Source organism: Dromaius novaehollandiae, chromosome W, assembly GCF_036370855.1.
Source record: "Dromaius novaehollandiae isolate bDroNov1 chromosome W, bDroNov1.hap1, whole genome shotgun sequence".
Classification (NCBI taxonomy): Eukaryota; Metazoa; Chordata; class Aves; order Casuariiformes; family Dromaiidae; genus Dromaius; species Dromaius novaehollandiae.
This window is the reverse complement of record NC_088130.1, coordinates 2,028,810-2,047,555: the sequence shown is the minus strand read 5'-3', so window position 1 is coordinate 2,047,555 and position 18,746 is coordinate 2,028,810. Positions and strand designations below refer to the sequence as shown.

General features: G+C 42.8%; 1 protein-coding gene across 1 annotated transcript in view; it reads right to left on the bottom strand.

Moving 5' to 3' along the window:
• Nucleotides 1-18,746, bottom strand: part of LOC135324350 (pro-neuregulin-1, membrane-bound isoform-like) — a 42,936-nt gene that overhangs the window by 2,943 nt on the left and 21,247 nt on the right. Inside the window, exons 4-8 of the mRNA XM_064500400.1 lie at nucleotides 18,494-18,517; nucleotides 10,566-10,668; nucleotides 5,486-5,612; nucleotides 3,530-3,678; nucleotides 2,738-2,941 (exon numbers count right to left, since the gene is read on the bottom strand). Of these exons, the coding sequence (XP_064356470.1) occupies nucleotides 2,738-2,941; nucleotides 3,530-3,678; nucleotides 5,486-5,612; nucleotides 10,566-10,668; nucleotides 18,494-18,517 (607 nt within the window). The remainder of the gene's footprint in view (nucleotides 1-2,737; nucleotides 2,942-3,529; nucleotides 3,679-5,485; nucleotides 5,613-10,565; nucleotides 10,669-18,493; nucleotides 18,518-18,746) is intronic.

Here is an 18,746-nt window from a genome sequence, read left to right as displayed (position 1 = left end):
GCCAGGAGGCTTAATGACATAGATGGACTTCTGAAATTAAAACTCACAGGGCTGGGTTTTCAAAAGCAAATGGGGATCTTCCCCAATAAGTTGCAATAAGCATTGTAACTTTCTGAGCACTTGCTAAATCATCTCCACACTGCTGTTACTGTCCTATAGCACTGTTCTTGGCTTTAAACAACACAAAATATATATTTTTGAAATGGCAGCTTTTCCTTCAGTGCAATACAATCCTTATGAGATTTCCTTCAGATTATTATATTATTATAATTATTATTATTACTGTATTGGCAAGAGTTTCTTTGCCATTCCTGCTGGGGACGAGGGCCCAAGCTCCAGACAGAATGCTCTGGTAATAGCTTCATAAATCTAAACATGGAGAATTCTCTGTCCTCATGTGGAAACAATCAGTGACATAGAGGACAGTTTGGCTCAGTGTCAATGGCCCCTCTGAAGAATTTGCTCCAAGTCCTTTGATAGCTCTCTGTAGGAAGAGTAGTGGTCAAAAGTGATTTTATAAGTGGAGCTAAGCTGCCATTATAGAGCCCTTCTCACTTTCAGAGGAAGAAGACAAAAAAATGCAAAACTCTCAGCTGATTTGAATCAGTGGAGCTCCATGGGATGCTATGAAGTTGTGCTGATTCATACCAGGTGAGCATCTGCATGAAACCTTTTGATCACAGTCACAGAGACCAGCATGACATTTTGAATTGTTTGTCTTTGTTTTCCTCCTTACCCAAACTTCACCTGCCTGAATTTCAGCTGTGTCAAAATTCAAAATCTATCTAAGCTGCATGTATCACACAGGCCCATTGATAAAAGTTATATAGCTATTACTATAGCTTCATTTGTTAGCTTTTACATTCTTTTATGTTTCCAAGTCACTTTTAGTTGTGAATAATTCTCCTCAATCCTTCTCTCAGAAAAAAATTGCTATGTATTTCTTGCATGCTAAAAATAGACAAAGCCTAATTTAATGCCCAGGGAGCTCTCTCTTGTATTCAGAGTTCACAATCATTTCAGGTACAGGGCTAGGCCATCAGTGCAGAAATGTTGCTGTATTTTCTCCTGGAACGTTATCTTCAGGAGATGCAGTATTTGGAGAAGTGCCCTCTTTCTTCTTATTGGAATGGAAAGATGCATATTCCTTCTCTTTCTCCCCCCAAAATCTACCTAGTTTGTATCAGAATACTGCTTAGGGTATCCCAGGCAGTCCAGAAAGATTGGACAAATGATCTTTGCTCCTCACACACAGAGGCCCATATATACTAAACTATAACACAGTTCATCAGCATGAGCTTGGCAATGCATTCCATATGGTCCCCAGACAGGAGACAATGCAATATTTACTGCTATAGGTCCTGATCCAGCAAAGCACTTAACCACATGCTTAGTTTTACTCATACGAGCAATCCCATTGATTTCAACTGGACTACTCACAGGATTAAAAGCTAGGAATGTGTTTAAGTACTCTGTTGGATTGGGACCATAGCTTTTTATATGATTTGGGTCATGAAAGATGCTACATACTACATTTATTGAAAGTTAAATTCCAGGATAAACTACAGACTATTTTCCACATGAAACCTAAAGCAAGAAGAGAGATAGATACACTATGTTTAGTAGTCCTACAAGCCACATTCAGATAGATTATAGCTGTGGTTCATTATTACACTCTTAAGCAGTTCTTCTTCGTGTAGCAGTTGGTTTCTGCTCCATCTGCATATTCATCTCCATCTGCATATTCATCTTTCTGGAAACCAACAATGTATCTCCTATGCAATTCAATCACCTTTCTGATGAGGCTTGTCTGGCTGTATTTTTGACATCGTGGGCATCCAGGGAGTTCAAACCCACTGTGATTTCACACTGCTCAGAGAATTGATCCAGTAACACTACTTTCTGTTCTGCTCCTGACTGTCTGGAGCAAGCTCTTTTCAAATGTCTTGTTTGCTTCTCAGTCCTTTCATTGGCTACTCTGGGGCCATCCCATCCTCTTGAGTTAAAAATACCAGCCCATAGCTGAGAAGCCTTCTTCAATGAAAATTTTCTTGAAGTTGATACGTTTCAAGGCAGACCTTAGGTATCGATGAATCAGTCTTTTCTGAGAAAACATTACTTTGTTGGAAAATTCCTGGCTAGCTTTGTTTGTAACTACTGTTGATTTAATAGGAGCATGGACTCTTCCGGCTTTCAGTTTGTGTTCCTTGCTTTTATTTACTAAAATTCCAAGGAGAATTTTCAAAGGACATAATAGATTTAGGAACTGTAATCCCACAGAAAGTAGGTGGTGGTTGAATTCCTATATTGCTTAAGAGTCCTTGGTAACCTCCCACCAATGGATCAATATATTGCTTTCTCCTCATCTTTTGTTTCTGACAAAATCTGTAAGTTTCTTTACTTGCTTGTTGCAAGTAACTGACAGAGTTAGGCAAAGGTCCCCTTTTACTTTATTTTACAATGAAAATTTCTGGGAAGTGATTCCTGGTGGAGTTTATCCAAATGTTAACTGCTGCCTGCTAGTAATAAGTCCAGAAGAGGCAGGAAAGGAAGAAATTTATTTGGTAGCCTTTAAACTACAGAGCTCTATACCTTTATGAATGAGGACAGTCATTCACATGCCTACATGAATAGGGTTGCTAGGTTTCCTCTGTGATCCCAACCCACTAGGATTCACTTTGAATCTATTTTAGAGCACCAGGCCCTGACAGCTAGTGGGAATAAGATCGTGTAATACCTTTCACTGTGAGGGGAGTCTCGGTAGGTGTTGGGAGTCTCTCTCGCATGCCTGAGGAAACTGTTGCAGTCCCGTGGACCTCCAAGGCCATTGAGGTATTCCCTGGGTCCTGTTGGGCTTATGTGCCTGCTGTTTTCCACAGATGAGCTCATGAGCACAGAGTGGCTTTCAGAGATAATGCTTTCAGTGTGGCCATTACTCCAACTGGAGAAGACCAGTCAGAAAAGGAGAAAGAGGGAGGAGAGAGTGAGAGGGCAATATGATTTTAAATGCAAAACAGGAGAAAGCAAACTAACAGAAGTTTAATAAGGGAAGAACAAAAACTCTGTGCAGCTCAGGATGTGCAATTTAAGCTTAAGGTTGAGAACTGAGGCTGCAGAATTTTGTGAATAGTATGATCAAACACACATCAAGATGGTTTTGTGTGTGTGGATGAAGGGAGGGAGGGAAAGGGCTTTCCAGTCATTAGGAGTGGAGACCACTCTTTAAAACAAAAGACCTGTCATGATTTAGTAGTTTGCATATATTAAAATTCACAGTATCAGTAATGGAATGCCATGCAATCAATAAAGCTCTTTGTAAATTCCTAGAAAGATAATTAATTTGGTGACATGACATCAAATACCATTATTCTTAAAATTAAAAATCTACAAAGGGAATACAGCTTTTTGGTTGTTTTTTCTGTTTTTTTTCCTGTTTGTTTTTTTTTTCTGTTCATGCAACAACAGCACTGACGGTACAAGTTTTTTTTTTCCCCCTTCTGCAATGCTGTTTGTGTTCCTGCTCCAGTACCTGTGTCTGGGTGTCGGGGTGACCGTTGTAGAATGATGTGTTGTTGACGTGTAACGGCTTGTGGAAAACAAAGTCTCTGTTTCTCGTTCAGTGACGTGCTCACTGGAGATTACGGTTTTTGAAATGTACTGTTGAAAAAAAAGCAAAAACTTTTTCACACACACCAAAGCACAGACCTTGTCACCCATGCACGCAGACATTGCACTGACGCACTTTAGTGCATTCATGTACACTTCTGTGTACACATTCCCTTTAAACTCAGAACAGGAAGAAACAAGTGAGTTAATCTGCAAAGGGCTGCATCCCAAACAGGTTATAAACAACATGCACATGGTATAAGGAAATGAAAAGTCCTCGTGGACAGAGACTTAGAAAGGCAACACACCCATTGGTACCAGATGCATCAAAAATACTGCTCTCTGATGGACAACACAGCAGTAGTTAATTAATTCTTTTGTCCATTACACTATAAAGAATCTGGTCAGGAAATGGCTATTTCCAGTGCCTGAGGATTCCGTGTCACATGACTGCAGCACCAGAGTAAACCTATTGTTCAGTTCTTAGGGGGACATTCTGCAGAATGGTCCAAAAGCCTTGTGCAGATGGGGCTGGAGGTGTGCAGTGCCTAGTGTTCTGCACACATTCTTTTGTCTGGAGTCTCCGCTGGTCTCAACAGAGATGCTGTTGCTGATAGGACTCTCCATTGTTTCTAATAGGAACTCTTGGTTTCTCCACTCTTAAAAATATGGTCACGGATTTAGGTGTCTAAAGGGGGAGCATTGGAAGTTGAGCTCTTTTGAAAACATATCTTGGCCTTAACAAAGTCAGTGGGAGCTTTGCCATTGACTTCAGTGGAGCCAGGGCTCACCCCTACACTGAGCTGTCACTACTATTTACAGTGATGATGGAACAGGAGAGCAAGAATGGCTTGTGGCTGCAGGAAGCAGACTTTCTTTCTGGACAGTGGACTTCTACAGGGAAAGGTAGAGAGGAAGGAATGGCTATGCACAGTGTAAACTGTGGCCTTTTTCACAGAAGCTAATGTAAGTTATGAATAGCCATGTGCGTAAGCTTTGTTCTCACAAATGGCTGGTGGGCTGCCGGTGGAGTATCTGCCCCAGCCCCACTTCACCAGCCAAACACACATCCTGTATCCAAAAGAGTTTTTCATCCAGCCTTTTATTTCTAAGGCTACTTTATGTAACTCCTCACTACTTATCCTCTCATACACAGCAGTGACACCTTGGTTGATGGGGCTCAACACTTTTCACAGAAACTAGCATGTTCCTATTTAGTGTCTGGGGAGTGGTGGTAAAATCCTGCCCTACTGAAGTTAGTGGGAGTCCTGCCATTTGCTACAGTGGGACAGAGACTTGTCCCCTGAAGCTTACTATAGACTACAACTTCCTTATACAAAAGACCTCATCTTGTTCTTCCTGATTCAGAAACAATAGGAACCTTGGTTTTAAGGACTACCGGAATGGGGATTACAGTGAGCATTGCCCTTTTGATGCTCATGCTCACAGTGTCTGGGGACCTGACGCATGAGTTCATAATGTGATGTTCCAGATCAAATATGGCCTGTTCTACTCACCAGCCATCAGACCAGGAACAGTAAGAAGTTTAAGACATGAATGTGTTTGAAGAAAATGATCCCCATACACACACCCAGTCCTGCTGCAGTTACAAATTCTTTCTGAGGTGTTTTTGTTGGTATTGGTGTTCTAGGCCCACAGGCTCTGCTATAGTACTGCTGCATGTGTTAATATGCTGACCATCCTTGACAATGTTCTCATTTGACTGCACATTTGTAACTTAAGTTTCTAATTGTTTCTGGGTGGAGAAAGCCAAGAGAATCCAGTCATCAGTCTTTGGCAGATACAAGTTTAAAAGCTGCAGGATCAGTTCTGCTGTGGCACTGACAGTCTAGAGTGAAATACAGGTAGTAAAACCTACATTCACCAGCTGGATGTTCTCTGGTGGTGGGTTGGGGTGGTATGGCGCGTTGGCCATGTTTACCATGTTGCTCCTTTCTGAGCGTAGGCTCTGCCGAAAACGGTCATGCAACTTTTTCCTCTGCTTCCTGTATGTGAAAGATGGAAATGGTTTTAATAGATAAAAGCAGCTACACCTTTTAGCATGCTAATAGTAAAAATCATAACATCACTTTATTGCCAACACATTCCCCATTGCTGCAAGATCTCAGAGCAACTCCTAACACCATGGATCTAATTGCAGCTGGAGCTGTGGGGACCTGTAGAGTGGGGGAAGGTATGTGAGCACCCTTCTGAGAGTCAGCAGGGCCACAGAGGGACAGGAAAAAGTGTGAGGAGGAAGAGAGTAATTTCCAGAATGTATTCCATTTCAGGGGGAGCTCTTCTATGTTTTCAAAAGGAAAAGTTTTACCCTATCACCTTGCCACTCTCACTGAGGCCAAGATGAGTTGTTGACAGTCCTCTGGATTACACCTGCCGTGGTTTCCATTTACCATGTGGAGTTGCCACTGCTTACTGCTGAGTAGGCAATGACACAGAATATGGCAGCCTCACCTTCCTTAGGGCTTGCACACATTCATGGAAAATAGTGGTGTGAAGTACATGTGTATATTTGACAGTTTTCTGCCCAGTCCAAGAGGATGCTCTGGAATCCCCTCCTTTGTGGGCTTACAGAACTAGTACACAAGGCAGGGAACATGACATCTATCATCTTACCCAGGTACAAGTAGCACCCCTATACAGAGAAGCAGCCATGTGTCTTAAAGTGGTACCTCCCTGAGTCACATAGCCTGTGTCTTGTTTCAGCTGTGCAGCTAGCAGTGGACTTTCATGCCATTTTTGTTTTGCAGTCAAGGCAAGGCATTTAATAATAACACTAGGGCTAGAGCCCTTTGTAGTCTGTAATACTGCAGCTACAGATTTGTTGTGGAATTTGTCCCTTACCCCAGCAAAGCACTCCAAAGCTTCAGCTTTCATTTCAAAAAGTTAAAAATGTTAAGGGTTGTAGAGGAAGCCCTGGAAATCTAGAGTGAGTGAGTGTGTGAGATCTGCCTGAGTCTGCAGGCAGCCTGGCAGCTCTGAGAGGTGGAAAGTGTTTCATTACAGCAATACCAGATTAACTCTGGAACCTAATGATTACCAGGTGGATGTCAGGGCTGTAAATGCATTCAACAGAAACATCCGGCTTCTGTACTAATGTTATGGTCTGACCGACTTGCATGCTTCTTCTTGTGCCCAAAGCTCAACTGCTCCTTCCCCAGCTACTAATTCTTCTGGTTCTCCTCAGGAGAACTTCACAGAATCACAGAATGGTTGAGCTTGGAAGGGACCTCTGGAGATCATCTAGTCCAACCCCCCTGCTCAAGCAGGGTCACCATGGAGACTGCACAGCCTCTCTGGGCAACCTGTTCCAGTGCTCTGTCACCCTCACAGTAAAGGAGTTTTTCTGCATGTTCAGATGGAACTGCCTGTGTTCCAGTTTGTGCCTGTTGCCTCTTGTGCTATCGCTGGGCACCACTGAGAAGAGTCTGGCCCCATCCTCTTTACATCCTCCCTTCAGATATTTATACACATTGATAAGATCCCCCCTGAGCCTTCTCTTCTCCAGGCTGAACAGGCCCAGCTCTCTCAGCCTTTCCTCATAGGACAGACGCTCCAGTCCCTTAGTCATCTTAGTAGCCTTTTGCTGGACTCGGTCCAGTAGCTCCATGTCTCTCTTGTATTGGGGAGCCCAGAACTGGACACAGCACTCCAGGCGTGGCCTCACCAGGGCTGAGGAGAGGGGAAGGATTACCTCCCTCAACCTGCTGGCAATGCTCTGCCTAATGCAGCCCAGGATACCATTGGCCTTCTTTGCCACGAGGGCACCTTGCAGGCTCATGGTCAACTTGTTGTCCACCAGCACCCCCAGGTCCTTCTCCGCAGAGCTGCTTTCCAGCAGGTCAGCCCCCAGCCTGGACTGGTGCATGGGGTTATTCCTCCCTAGGTGCAGGACCCTGCACTTGCCTTTGTGGAACTCCATGAGGTTCCTCTCTGCCCACCTCTCCAGCCTGTCCAGGTCCCTCTGAGTGGCAGCACAGCCCTCTGGTGTCTCAGCCACTCCTCCCAGTCTTGTATCATCAGCAAACTTGCTGAGGGTGCACTCTGTCCCTCCATCCAGGTCATTATCAGCCATCTATCAAAATCCGTAGCATGCTAAAAACAAACTGTGGAGGCCACGCAGAATGCAACATCGAAATATATAACTGAGGAAGTGCTGTGTTTGGGTTGTGCTATTCACAGCAGTGGAGATGCGGGCGGACTCTGTGCCATGTGGAACAGTAAGTCATAACTCTGTAGAAGATGAAGGCTGGAAACTGGTCACTTCTCATATGAGGAGAAAGGCTCTCGCTCCTCCTGAAGACTTGCAGTTGATGAACAGGTTCAGTGCCCTCCAAGCTGAGGAGGATCTGGGAATGGCTTCAAGTGAAGCAACTGAGTCAACGGACCCCGTGCCATGCAGGAACACCCGGAAGAAGTGGCGAATGATTGTTGTGGGTGACTCCCTGCTATTCAATTTCAGGCACAATTTATTAGAACTCCTCAGTTTTGTGTGATGCTACTGGAAAGCTTCCACCATCCTGCCACAGAATCCAGGGAAAAAAGTGGAAGATGCAGGCTCCAACACACTGCAGAGTGCATATAACCTTGGCTGTGGTAGGAGCTAACATAAAGTTCCCTAAGCTGTATGCAGAATTGCAGATATTGTTGGCAGGACAGGACATTACAGGATGTAACCCTTTTCAATCCTATTATGAACAAGGGAATATTTCAGGCTTGTCAAAGTGGAGGAGGAGGAGAGAACAATAAAAATGGACCTTAAAAGCTACAGCAGCCAGAGAAACTTAAAGGCAAAGAATACAATGCTCAACGCTGCATTTAAAAATTTGTCTGTGTGTGTGTGTGTTAGGGAGAAGTGAGGACTGGCTGCTCCCTAAGGGACAGGGAGCTGGGAGCCAAGTGTGATAACATGGCCAGCAGGGCAGGGGCCTCGGCAACCAGGGCCCAGCCCCACACTACCCAAGCAAGGTGAACAGGGCAGACCTGGAGATGATAGTCAGATTCAACAAAGAGTCCAGATCATCAGGCCATGGTGATAAGGCAGGTCCAAGTTCAAGCCAGGAAGTCAATCTACAGGTCAGGGTCATGTCTGGTGAGTGTAACTAGGGTCAGACACAACCCATTTATTACCAGGCAGGTCCATAGTGGCAAGACAGGTCCGAGGTCAAGACAGTAAGTCAGTCCATGAATCAGGGTTCAGATGAACATGGCCCATGGATAGGTACAGGCATGGTTGTGACAGAGCTGGAGATGACTACTCCTATGACATAGCTTAGGCAGGGACTGAAGGCCCAAGCCTGAGCTTAAATGGAGCCCCTGGGCCCATGGGCAGAGGGTGTGGGTGGAGGCCCCAGATGAGGCTGGTCAGGGCCATTAGGGCCTATTAGTGCAGTCAGGGCCCTGACAGTGTGTGTGTGTGTGTGTGTGTGTGTGTGTGTGTGTGTGTGTGTGTGCGCGCACACATGTGCACATGTGTGAATAGTGGAAGACATGTTTAATTTCTCTGCCTCCATGTAAATGTTATTAGCATACCAGGGCTGCCTTGGTACCTCTGCCATTCCCAGGAGAGAGACAGTCTCTGATTCATGTTGACTTTGTCTTTGGACACAGCTAACCAGGCATCATCATGGCACATGAGGTTGTTAAGGCTGATGGAAAGCGCAGTGCAGGGAGATACCTGCTGAGTTCAGAAGCAGCATAGACAAGGGTTTAACATAATTTCATGGCATGTCTTCACAGAAGCTTGGAACTGTATTGGTGGGGAACTGAGGAATAACCAAGTCCTCTGACTTGGTAGAGGAAATGATTCCTACAGGGGCTTAGATTCATCATCTGTGGACCAGAAATCCTAATATATGTTGTCTGGTAATCTTTCCCTAGGAATCCACACTACTTCTCACCTTTAGTGATCAAGCTGTATGCATTCTGCATGCTTCCATATGTGCCATTTTTCCTCTAGTTGAAGGCCATTAACTACAAAAAGAAGTTACTCCAGGAAGCTGAGAGAAAAGAATAATGAGAAACCTAATGCGTGCTTCACTTGTTCTGGGGAACCTCTTCATTAATAGAATTGCTTTGCAGAAATGACACTTCTGAATTAAGGTTCAGTGTTAGAAGATGTCATCTTAGCATTTGATCAGCAGCATATGTTGCGGGGAGAGCCACATGATCTGAGCCATTTCTTTTCCCTTAAGGTCATCTTTTCTAACCATTCTAAGGTTTCTCAGGGTTTTTGGGTTTTTTTCCCCCAATAGAAAGAAGGAACATACAGAGAACATCCCACAGACAGCAGCCTGGCATCACTGCTGCATTTGGAGGGCCATAAACTGGCAGATCCCTTCTCATGCTCATCAGCCATGTTTGAAAACATTTTACCACATGTTGGCAATGATCTCAGATATCCTGGGCATATCAAGATAAAGAATCCATATGCCTGATGAATTCTAGGGGCATATGATATATAAAAATGCATGTCAGGGCCCTGATTGAATGTTTGTTGTACTTAACAGGGAACCCTTCACTGGTTTCAGTGAAATTCCTACTACTGTTAATCTTGTTCTCAAGTACAAACAAACTCTGCTGATCCTTTAACTTTACTGCTGAATAGCTACATGATTCCAATGTTGGGGATCTGTTCCCTTTCATCTGGGGAAATTATGAACATGTGAGAAATGAATAAATTCATGTCAGTGAAATTTGCTTTAGTCAAATTCCAATGGCAAGGAGCCTTTCAGATACCTCTCTTTCTTATGTTTTGCACTGCCATTTGATAGAGAGATCTGTACCTGCCTGACTTTGATCAGACCACTGTAGGCAAAGGTTTGTCTCTTCAGTTCAAATCCGGAGAAACTCAGATTACAATTTTACGCTCAGAGAAGTAAGAGCTACAGTGAGGACCCTGACTAACAATCATAGATATAAAAAGGAAGAGAAAATTTTACTTGGTTTTGCAGTAGGCCACCACACACATGATGCCAACTACTAGAAGAGCAATGCAAATGCCAGTTATGGTCAGCACCCGTTTCTGGTACAGTTCCTCAGCTTCTAGAAAGGGACAAAAACAGAAGCAGTCACAACATGTAAGATGGGTAGGCAAGCAGTACACAGCCAACAGCTGGCATGCTACATGCCACCACACAGAATCACACAGCCACACCAAAACACAGCCACCACACACTTTGCAAACTCATTGACTGCAAGGAGAGCAGGTATACACTAAAAGTTCTTAATACAGTACTAGGGAGTAGTGGTCATCTGTACAAATAAAAAGTAATCATTTTTTCTTTTTAAAAATGCTTCTATTGTTAACAAAAATAATATCTAAGAAACAACTTTACAATTGACAAACACTCAGCATTTGCTGGAAATAAAAATGCAATGCACTAAGATAATAACATGAGTTTGCAAATGCTTTGTATGTTTCGCTTGCAAAGACAGCTAGAGTGAAGGCCAGTTTTGCAGCCCTTGAGATCAATTTATTTATCTTCTTTCTTTTCTTGTTTGGTTTGTTTTCATATCCAATGCCCTTTCTGTCCCCATATCAATTAAATTCTCAATGGTCTTTACAGGAGAAATTTCAAAATATCCTTTTACATTTGAGGTGTGAGCTTGGCTTGTAATTATATCACCAATGGAAATGAAATAAAGGCTCTGAGATCTGGTCATAAAATTCATCCTGTTTCTCCAGTGCCCCACAAAACACAGCAGTAGCAACAATTACCAATGCCTTGTATCAGAGAAATGCTGGGTGTTTACTTGCATCTCTTCATTTCTAGCAAAGGAACTGTTCTACCTAGAATTAGAACTTTCTCTCTGATGAGAGCTTGTTACACAACACTAATCTCATTCATGAGAGATATTTTACTATTATAAAAAGTTGTTAGCACCAGCAATGTCTGAATTGGAGCTACCATTGCTTTCCAGCCTCAGCCACACTTAGGAAAAAGCATCCTTACATGTTGTACTAAGGAAATGTTATGTGAACAGCATTGAACTGGAGGCACAAACTCTGTGTCAACATAAGAGGCAGCTTTGTGCATGTGAATTTATTTTCCTGTCTTTGGGACCAAAAGGGGTCTCTGGCTTGGGGTTTTGGTGTATCTTGTTTTTAATTTAGCATGCAGCCTGGTAAACTTGCTCCAGAGCAACCAAATGAGAATGTAGCATTAAGTTAGCAGAATTGAAATACCAACAGGTGATTACAAATAAATGAATGAATAAAAGCCATGTAGTTCCTCACTACCATGGGGATAAATACCAGCGTTACTCCTACAGGGAGAGTCTTGATGAGTGAATTATTGGTGTTTTGACCCATCTCTGCTCATATGAACATAAAAGGTCTATGGGGCAAAAAAGGTCACCAGGAGGTACAGAGATCCATCTCTGCACACCTGGCATTGACAGCCCCTTACACAGGGACTGTACCATGGAGCTCTGTCTAAGCTTGGGGACTTAAATGACTTGCTCTCTTAAATGCTGAATTGGAAGGAATTGAGGGTGGGCTGGAGGAGAAGGTACTGTGGAATATTTCCCCTCACCTCTCCCCCCCCCCCCAAAAAAAAAAATTAGCAAAATCTGCTGGCTTGCTGTGCCCTGCCAGTTCAGGACAAAAAAATTCCCACTGGGGAGATGGTCATTCCTCAGAAGGGTTTCCTGGGCTTACTTAGTTTAAGTTTCTGTGGGCACTGAAGCTCACAGAAAGCAAACTATGTTTGGGGAGTGGGATTAGAATACCATCTTGCATGCCCCTGCTTATACTTGTCTCCATGCTGTTTTCCACAGCAGCTGGCTGGCTGGCAGGAGACAAAAGGGGAATGTCTGAATCCACATATACCTCCTTTCTGGGGAGTGAGGGAAAGTCAGAGGGACTGAGAGTGTGTAGAGGAAACTGACCCGCTGTTCACATTCCCAGCTGAGTCCAGGATCTTTGATCAGCAAAGGGTTAAAATCCTGGAATTTGGGTGGGATTTTCAGGTAATAAAGGTGGTTGCTGTCTATCATAACTCCTAATATGGTAGTGGGACTGCTGAAGCTATCACTTAGAAATGGAAATGTCTCCAACACTTTAATTCATTCTTCTGAAAAACCTGTTGATTAATTTAATAAATGCTTTGGCCAACTGTTCAAGCATGGCTATATGCCAGTGCAGGTACTACCCAATACCCAGTGCTGAGATGTGAAAAAAGTCAGTTGGGTATTATCAGCCCTTCAAGATTCTCCAGTCTCAAAGCAGCTACTTGCATATGTAACCTTGGTGCCCAAGATTCAGGGCAAATGGAAAGTTTTCCATGAAGCAAACAAACAAATGGAAAGAAATCTTAATTTCTCTGATACAGTGCACCTTATCATGGAAAAAAATTCTTCCTACAAGCCAACCCCACTGTAAAACAAGACACCAGTGAACAGGTCATGAACACTGTCAGACAAAATTAACAGCACTGATTATTAACAAGAGGGGGGGGGGGAAAGTGAGTTTGGTAAAACTAGGATGCTACAAAAATGTATTAAACAAAAAAATAACTCCAAGAACAGAAAGTCAAAAAAAGGGAGGGAAGAAGGGGTAGAAACTCTAAACCAAAACAAACCAGGACAGAGAGAAAAAAGAGAAAGGTGAAATACATGTAAAGACAAGGTTAAAAGGTTGAGAAGACAACTGCAGGCCTGGCACAGCATGCTTGATACCAGGGAAAAAAAAACAGTGAACAAATGTTTGAGGAAAAAGAAAGACTGAAGCAGAGTCTGAAGGGATTTCTCATACAGCATAACTCCTTGCCTAGGCTAGTTAGTAGCTCCTGACACTCTTCCCAGTTTGCCTCTTCTGAAAACATTTATTAGTTAGCCATGGAAATGGTATATTACGAGGATGTCACAGGAAACAGGAACGTTGTGCTAAGCAATTTAGAGGTAAATTTGGAATGCTCCAAAAGTGTTTTTGTTGTCATGCTGTCAGATGTTAAACCAACAAATCAAAATGAATAAATAAATATCAACCCTTTTTTTGGATGGAGAGGGGGAGGAGGAGGATTAAATAAAAGTGGAAACTCCTCCTGGTGATTCTATTCAGTGTAAATTGTGTTGACTCCAGCAGGGTTATTCCAGACTTAGGCTATTGTACATGAGCCCAGCTGGTGATCACCTTGGTAATGTTGTTAGGGTGATTTAGGCTTGTTGTACGTGTGTTGAATTCTCCTGTGTTCGTTGCGTGGTACCTCTCATATTACATGTAAGGAGGGTGCTATAGGGCCCCTGTTCCAGTGTTTGCCACCTCCATGGGGAATTTTTCTTCCTACTTATCTAATTGGAATTTCCCTTGTTGCAACTTGTGCCTGTTGCCTCTCATCCTGTAACCATGTACATCCCAGAGGAGTCTGGTTCTGTCTTCTCTACATCCTCCCATTAGGTAGTTGTAGACAGCAATAAGCTATCCCCTGAGCCTTTGCTTCTTAAGGCTGAACAAACCCAGTTCTCTCAGTGTCTCCTTCTACGTCATGTGCTCCAGCCCCCTATCTTGATAGCCTTCCACTGTACCTACTCCAGTATGTCAATGTCTTTCTTGTACCAGGGAGCCCAAAACTGGACACAGTACTCCAGATGCAGTCTCACAAATGCCAAATAGAGGGGAAGAATCACTTCCCTTGACCTGCTGGCTATACTCTTGCTAATACAGCCCAGTATGGGGTTGACCTTCTTCACCACAAGGGCACACTGCTGACACACATTCAACCTGTTGTCCACCAGGCTCCCCAGGTCTTTTTCTGCAGAGCTGCCTACTAGCCAAATGGCCTTCAGCCTGTCCTGCTGCATGGAGTTATTCCATCCTAGGTGCAGGACTTACTTATTTTGAACTACATGAGGTTCCTGACAACCCATTTCTCCAGACTGTCAAGGTCCCTCTGAATAGCAGCCCAGCCCTCTAGTGTGTCAACCCCCCCCCCCCCCCGCCCCCGCCTACAATTTTGCATCCTCCACAAACTTGATGGGAGTGCATTCCATTCCATCATCCAGGTCATTAATAAAGTTGTTAAACCATATTGGCCTCGTTATTGATCCCTTAGGGACACCACTCATAACTGGCCACCAGTTGGACTTCATACCATTGAGCAGAACCCTTTAGCCTGGCAGCCCAGCCAATTTTCCACCCACCTTATAGTCTACTTATTCAGTCCATATCTCACCAGTTTGGCTATAAGGCTACTATGGGAGACCATGTCAAAGTCCCTGCTAAAGGCGAGGTATCCAACATCCACTGCTGTCTCCTTGCCCACAGAGCCGGTCATTTGCCCTTGGTAAATCCATGCTGGCTGTTCCCTATCACCTTCTAGTCCTTCATATGGTGGGAAATGGCCTCCAGGAGGATTTGCTTCATAACCATCCCAGGGTCTGAGGTGAGGCTGACAGGTCTATAGTTCCCTGGATCCTCCTTCTTGCCTTTCTTGAAAAAGGGTGTGACATTCACCTTTTCATCAGGAACTTCTGCTGATCACCATGGCCTTTCAAAGATGACAGAGATTGGCCTCGCAATGACATTGGCCAGCTCCCTCAGCGCCTTTGGATGCATCCCATCTGGTCTCAAATGCTTGTATATTGCCTTAAGTGGTCCCTAACTCAATCTTCCTCTACTGTGGGTAATATTTCACTCCCACAGATTGTGCCACTAGGTCCTTGCCCAGCAAACCAGCAAGTTCTAAACTAATCCTGACAGCACTTCTCATCTACACAGTTATTGTCAGAGAGGCCTTTTGCTGACAAGAGAAATGGGGACAGGAGAAAAAGGGAGCAGTTTTCTGGCCTGCCAAACCAGGATGAACATACTATTCTTTGGCTTCGCTCCATGTGCAGCTGTCCTGAGGGAGCCAAAGCTAATGGAACAAGATAGGAGGGAGTGAGTGCCTGCTTCAGATGTCCTGGGATACAGCTGGTTAGAAAGGAGGAATTCTTTTTCACTGATCTGCAGGTTGTGTGGGATCTTCAGGATAGGCCTTTGCTGCCTCTTGAATGCCATCATCCCTTTCCATCTAAGGACAGGAGAAAAGGACAAGACCATAGAGTGCCACAGTTGCTTCTGTTTCACCAAGTTGGCCCACATTTTGGATTGAGGAGCCCTACGCCTAGGAAAAGCAAAGGAGAGGTAATAGGGCAAATGTCTTCTGACTATCCCTTTCCACTCCTGTGGTCTGCAGCTCCTATAGCCTGGGGTGGAGGGGTTCTCCAGACTTGGTAGAGCGGTCTCACAGGTTCTGTTTCCTGAACCAATGTTCAGCTCTTTCTTGCTGGCTTTCTAGGAACTACGTGCTTCTTTTCAGGGGAAAGATAATCAGAGCATGACATGAAAGGCAGATCAGTGCTGGAGGACAGAGGAGACAATGCTTGGCCTTTCCAGTCTGCATAAGGCACAAAAACTTCTGTCACATGGCTGGGTGGCAACCACAAGAGTAATTCCAGCATCACAAGGGCTGGGGCATGGGACCTTCTGGAAGTCTACAGGAAAATCACCTTAAGCCACTCTGAACTTGGGCAGCCTGGCACATTCTGGGCCACAGCTTCCTTTGATCACTGACCATCACAGTATGACCCACAGAGATGACACAGGTGAGCAGAACTTTATCCTGTTCACCAGAAGATTTACAAAGCATGGACTGATCTTCAGCTGGGATAAACTAGCATCACTCCTCTAACTTCAGTGGGGCTACCCAATTTACACCAGGAGAATCTAACTCAAAATCTCCTTGCTGGGGAATTTCAAAGTGGCTTCAGGGAACAGTGCAATTCTGAAAAAACAAAAAACAAAACACTGCACTGGCCACATCTGATGCAATGTTCATCTCTACACTATGTAGTCAGCCACTGACTTGCCTGTCAGATTTCTCTCTCTCTGACTGGCATAACATTTACAGAGCCAGTTAGTGACATTCAGCAAAATAACATGCACACACAGTTTAAAGTGCTCATCAAACTAGCTTGGAAGAAATTAACAACAGCCTTGGAAAAAAGCCCTTAGAGAAATATATGTGCAGTGAGAATTGAGAGATGATTTTTGCCTGTTAAATATTAAAAAATACTTTGACTGTTTGGGCTTTTTTAGAGAATGCCAGGAAAATGCAAACCAGCGTGAGTCAAAATAATAAATCTCTCTATGGGCCTTTTAAACATGCACATTATGCAATTAATTTACATTGCCCTAGTTTATATATAATTGATAATGCATGTGGACTTTAATTTGCTTTATTTCAAAGTTTTTCTTCTCATAGGTGTCTGGGAAATTTTTGAAGAATTATATTTCAAGAGGGAGTTGAAACTGCTTTAAAAAGTTCCTTGCACATTTACTGATGGAGGTTTATCTGTAAAACAACATTTGCAAGCCAATTTTCATGGGATTTTAATTTAATTCCTCATATATTAATGTAGCCATATATTTTCTTCTATTACAGTCCAGGAATTATGACTTATGATTAATATTATCCTGTAATAATAATAATAGCTGGGTCATGAGAGATTTTTTTAATTCAAATTTGTAATGGGCGTTTCCAGAATTCACAGCTTAGGGTAATGCCAATTCATGTAAGCATTTTTAATAATAATCTAAACTAAATCTCTGTGTAAAGTGTCAGTGACTAGTTTGTTGTTCTCATTTGTTGAAAGTTTCCAAACTAAAATGAAATTGAACTTCATTATAACTCAACCAGTTCAAGAGATGCTTTATCCTGTACCCTGATTACAAAAATGTTAGTCATTTAAGTACAGTCTATTCATGTAAAGGGTTTATAAGATCTATTTCTATTATATTTAAGCTCCAAGGTGAAATATGATACCTATTGTCAGTGTACAGTTTGGGTTCATTATTAGAAATACTGAACATATTTGCCAACTTGATGATCTGGAGTCTAGCTGTAAACCTCTACCTAACTTCCTAAGTAGCTTGCAATTTGGTGCTAATTTACATACCTAAATATGCGTGTATATGTGTATGTAATTTACATATATGCATATGCATATAATTGACATTACCTAGATATGGGTTTAGAGATAAAACTTGGAAAAAAGGGCTCAAAGCCAAAAAATTTTCTGCAGAATTTTAATCAGCTATAATAGTTTATCAAATGGTTTTATAGAGTCTGTTAGCTACTTTGCTTAATGCATTCATTGTTTTCAAAATCCAAGAACTCTAGAAAAACTTAGCTAAAGAAAACATCAAAACTCCTGTTGTAGAAAAACTCTACTTGTTGTAATTTAGTTTAGAGAGAGCCTTTATTCTCACACACACACACATGCAGCTGCAGGGGAAGCATGTCAGACGCACAGATCAGGCAGTGGCTTCCCTGATTAGCATAAGTGAATGACATATACATTTCTTTGGTTGGTATAGTTACTATCTAACACTCTCTTGATTGGCTATACATCCAAAGTAAAGAACAAAGAAAATGGAATTTTCCACCCTAAAACTCTGCAACTCCTAGCCAGTTCTATCTAGTTCAAATCCCTATGATGCCAGGCAGGAGTTGGTGAGTTCATACAAAGTTCAGGGATTCTTCTTTTGTTCTTACCTTAAGACAGTGGTTAGTAAAAATGGAGTTAGTTTTCCTACTGTTGATTGTCTTTTACTTCCACACTCCCCAACAGAAAAATGAATGTACAATGTGTTATGAATACTTCAGTAATTCTTAGAAATCTTTAGATCTGGATTATCCTGTCACCATTACTATTCTTGTGAGCTGATCTCTGCTAGCATTTTGACAAAGGTTGTTGTTATAGCTGTATGATCCCTTCTAAAACATAAAGAAATTGGTTAGAAATTGAAAGGAGGAGGTGAAAAAAAAGTTTTAATCTCTCAGGCTCTAATATCTGCAGGCTAAAAGGAATGATTGGTCCATACCCATAAATTCAATCCCAAGATGCTCTGCCAATGCAGAAATATGATGAAAAAAGAAAGAAAAAGGAAAAAGTTTCAGAAAAAAGCAATACACTGTATTCAAAAAAACAAATCATACATGAGTATTACAGCTAGTCTATGTCTGCACATGAAACAGGACAAAGGGGTGTATGGTTAAATGGCCAGTGCTCCAGTATGCCCCTGTAAGCTATATGACCAGAACTTTAATTTTAAAAGGGTTACACACCAAAATATG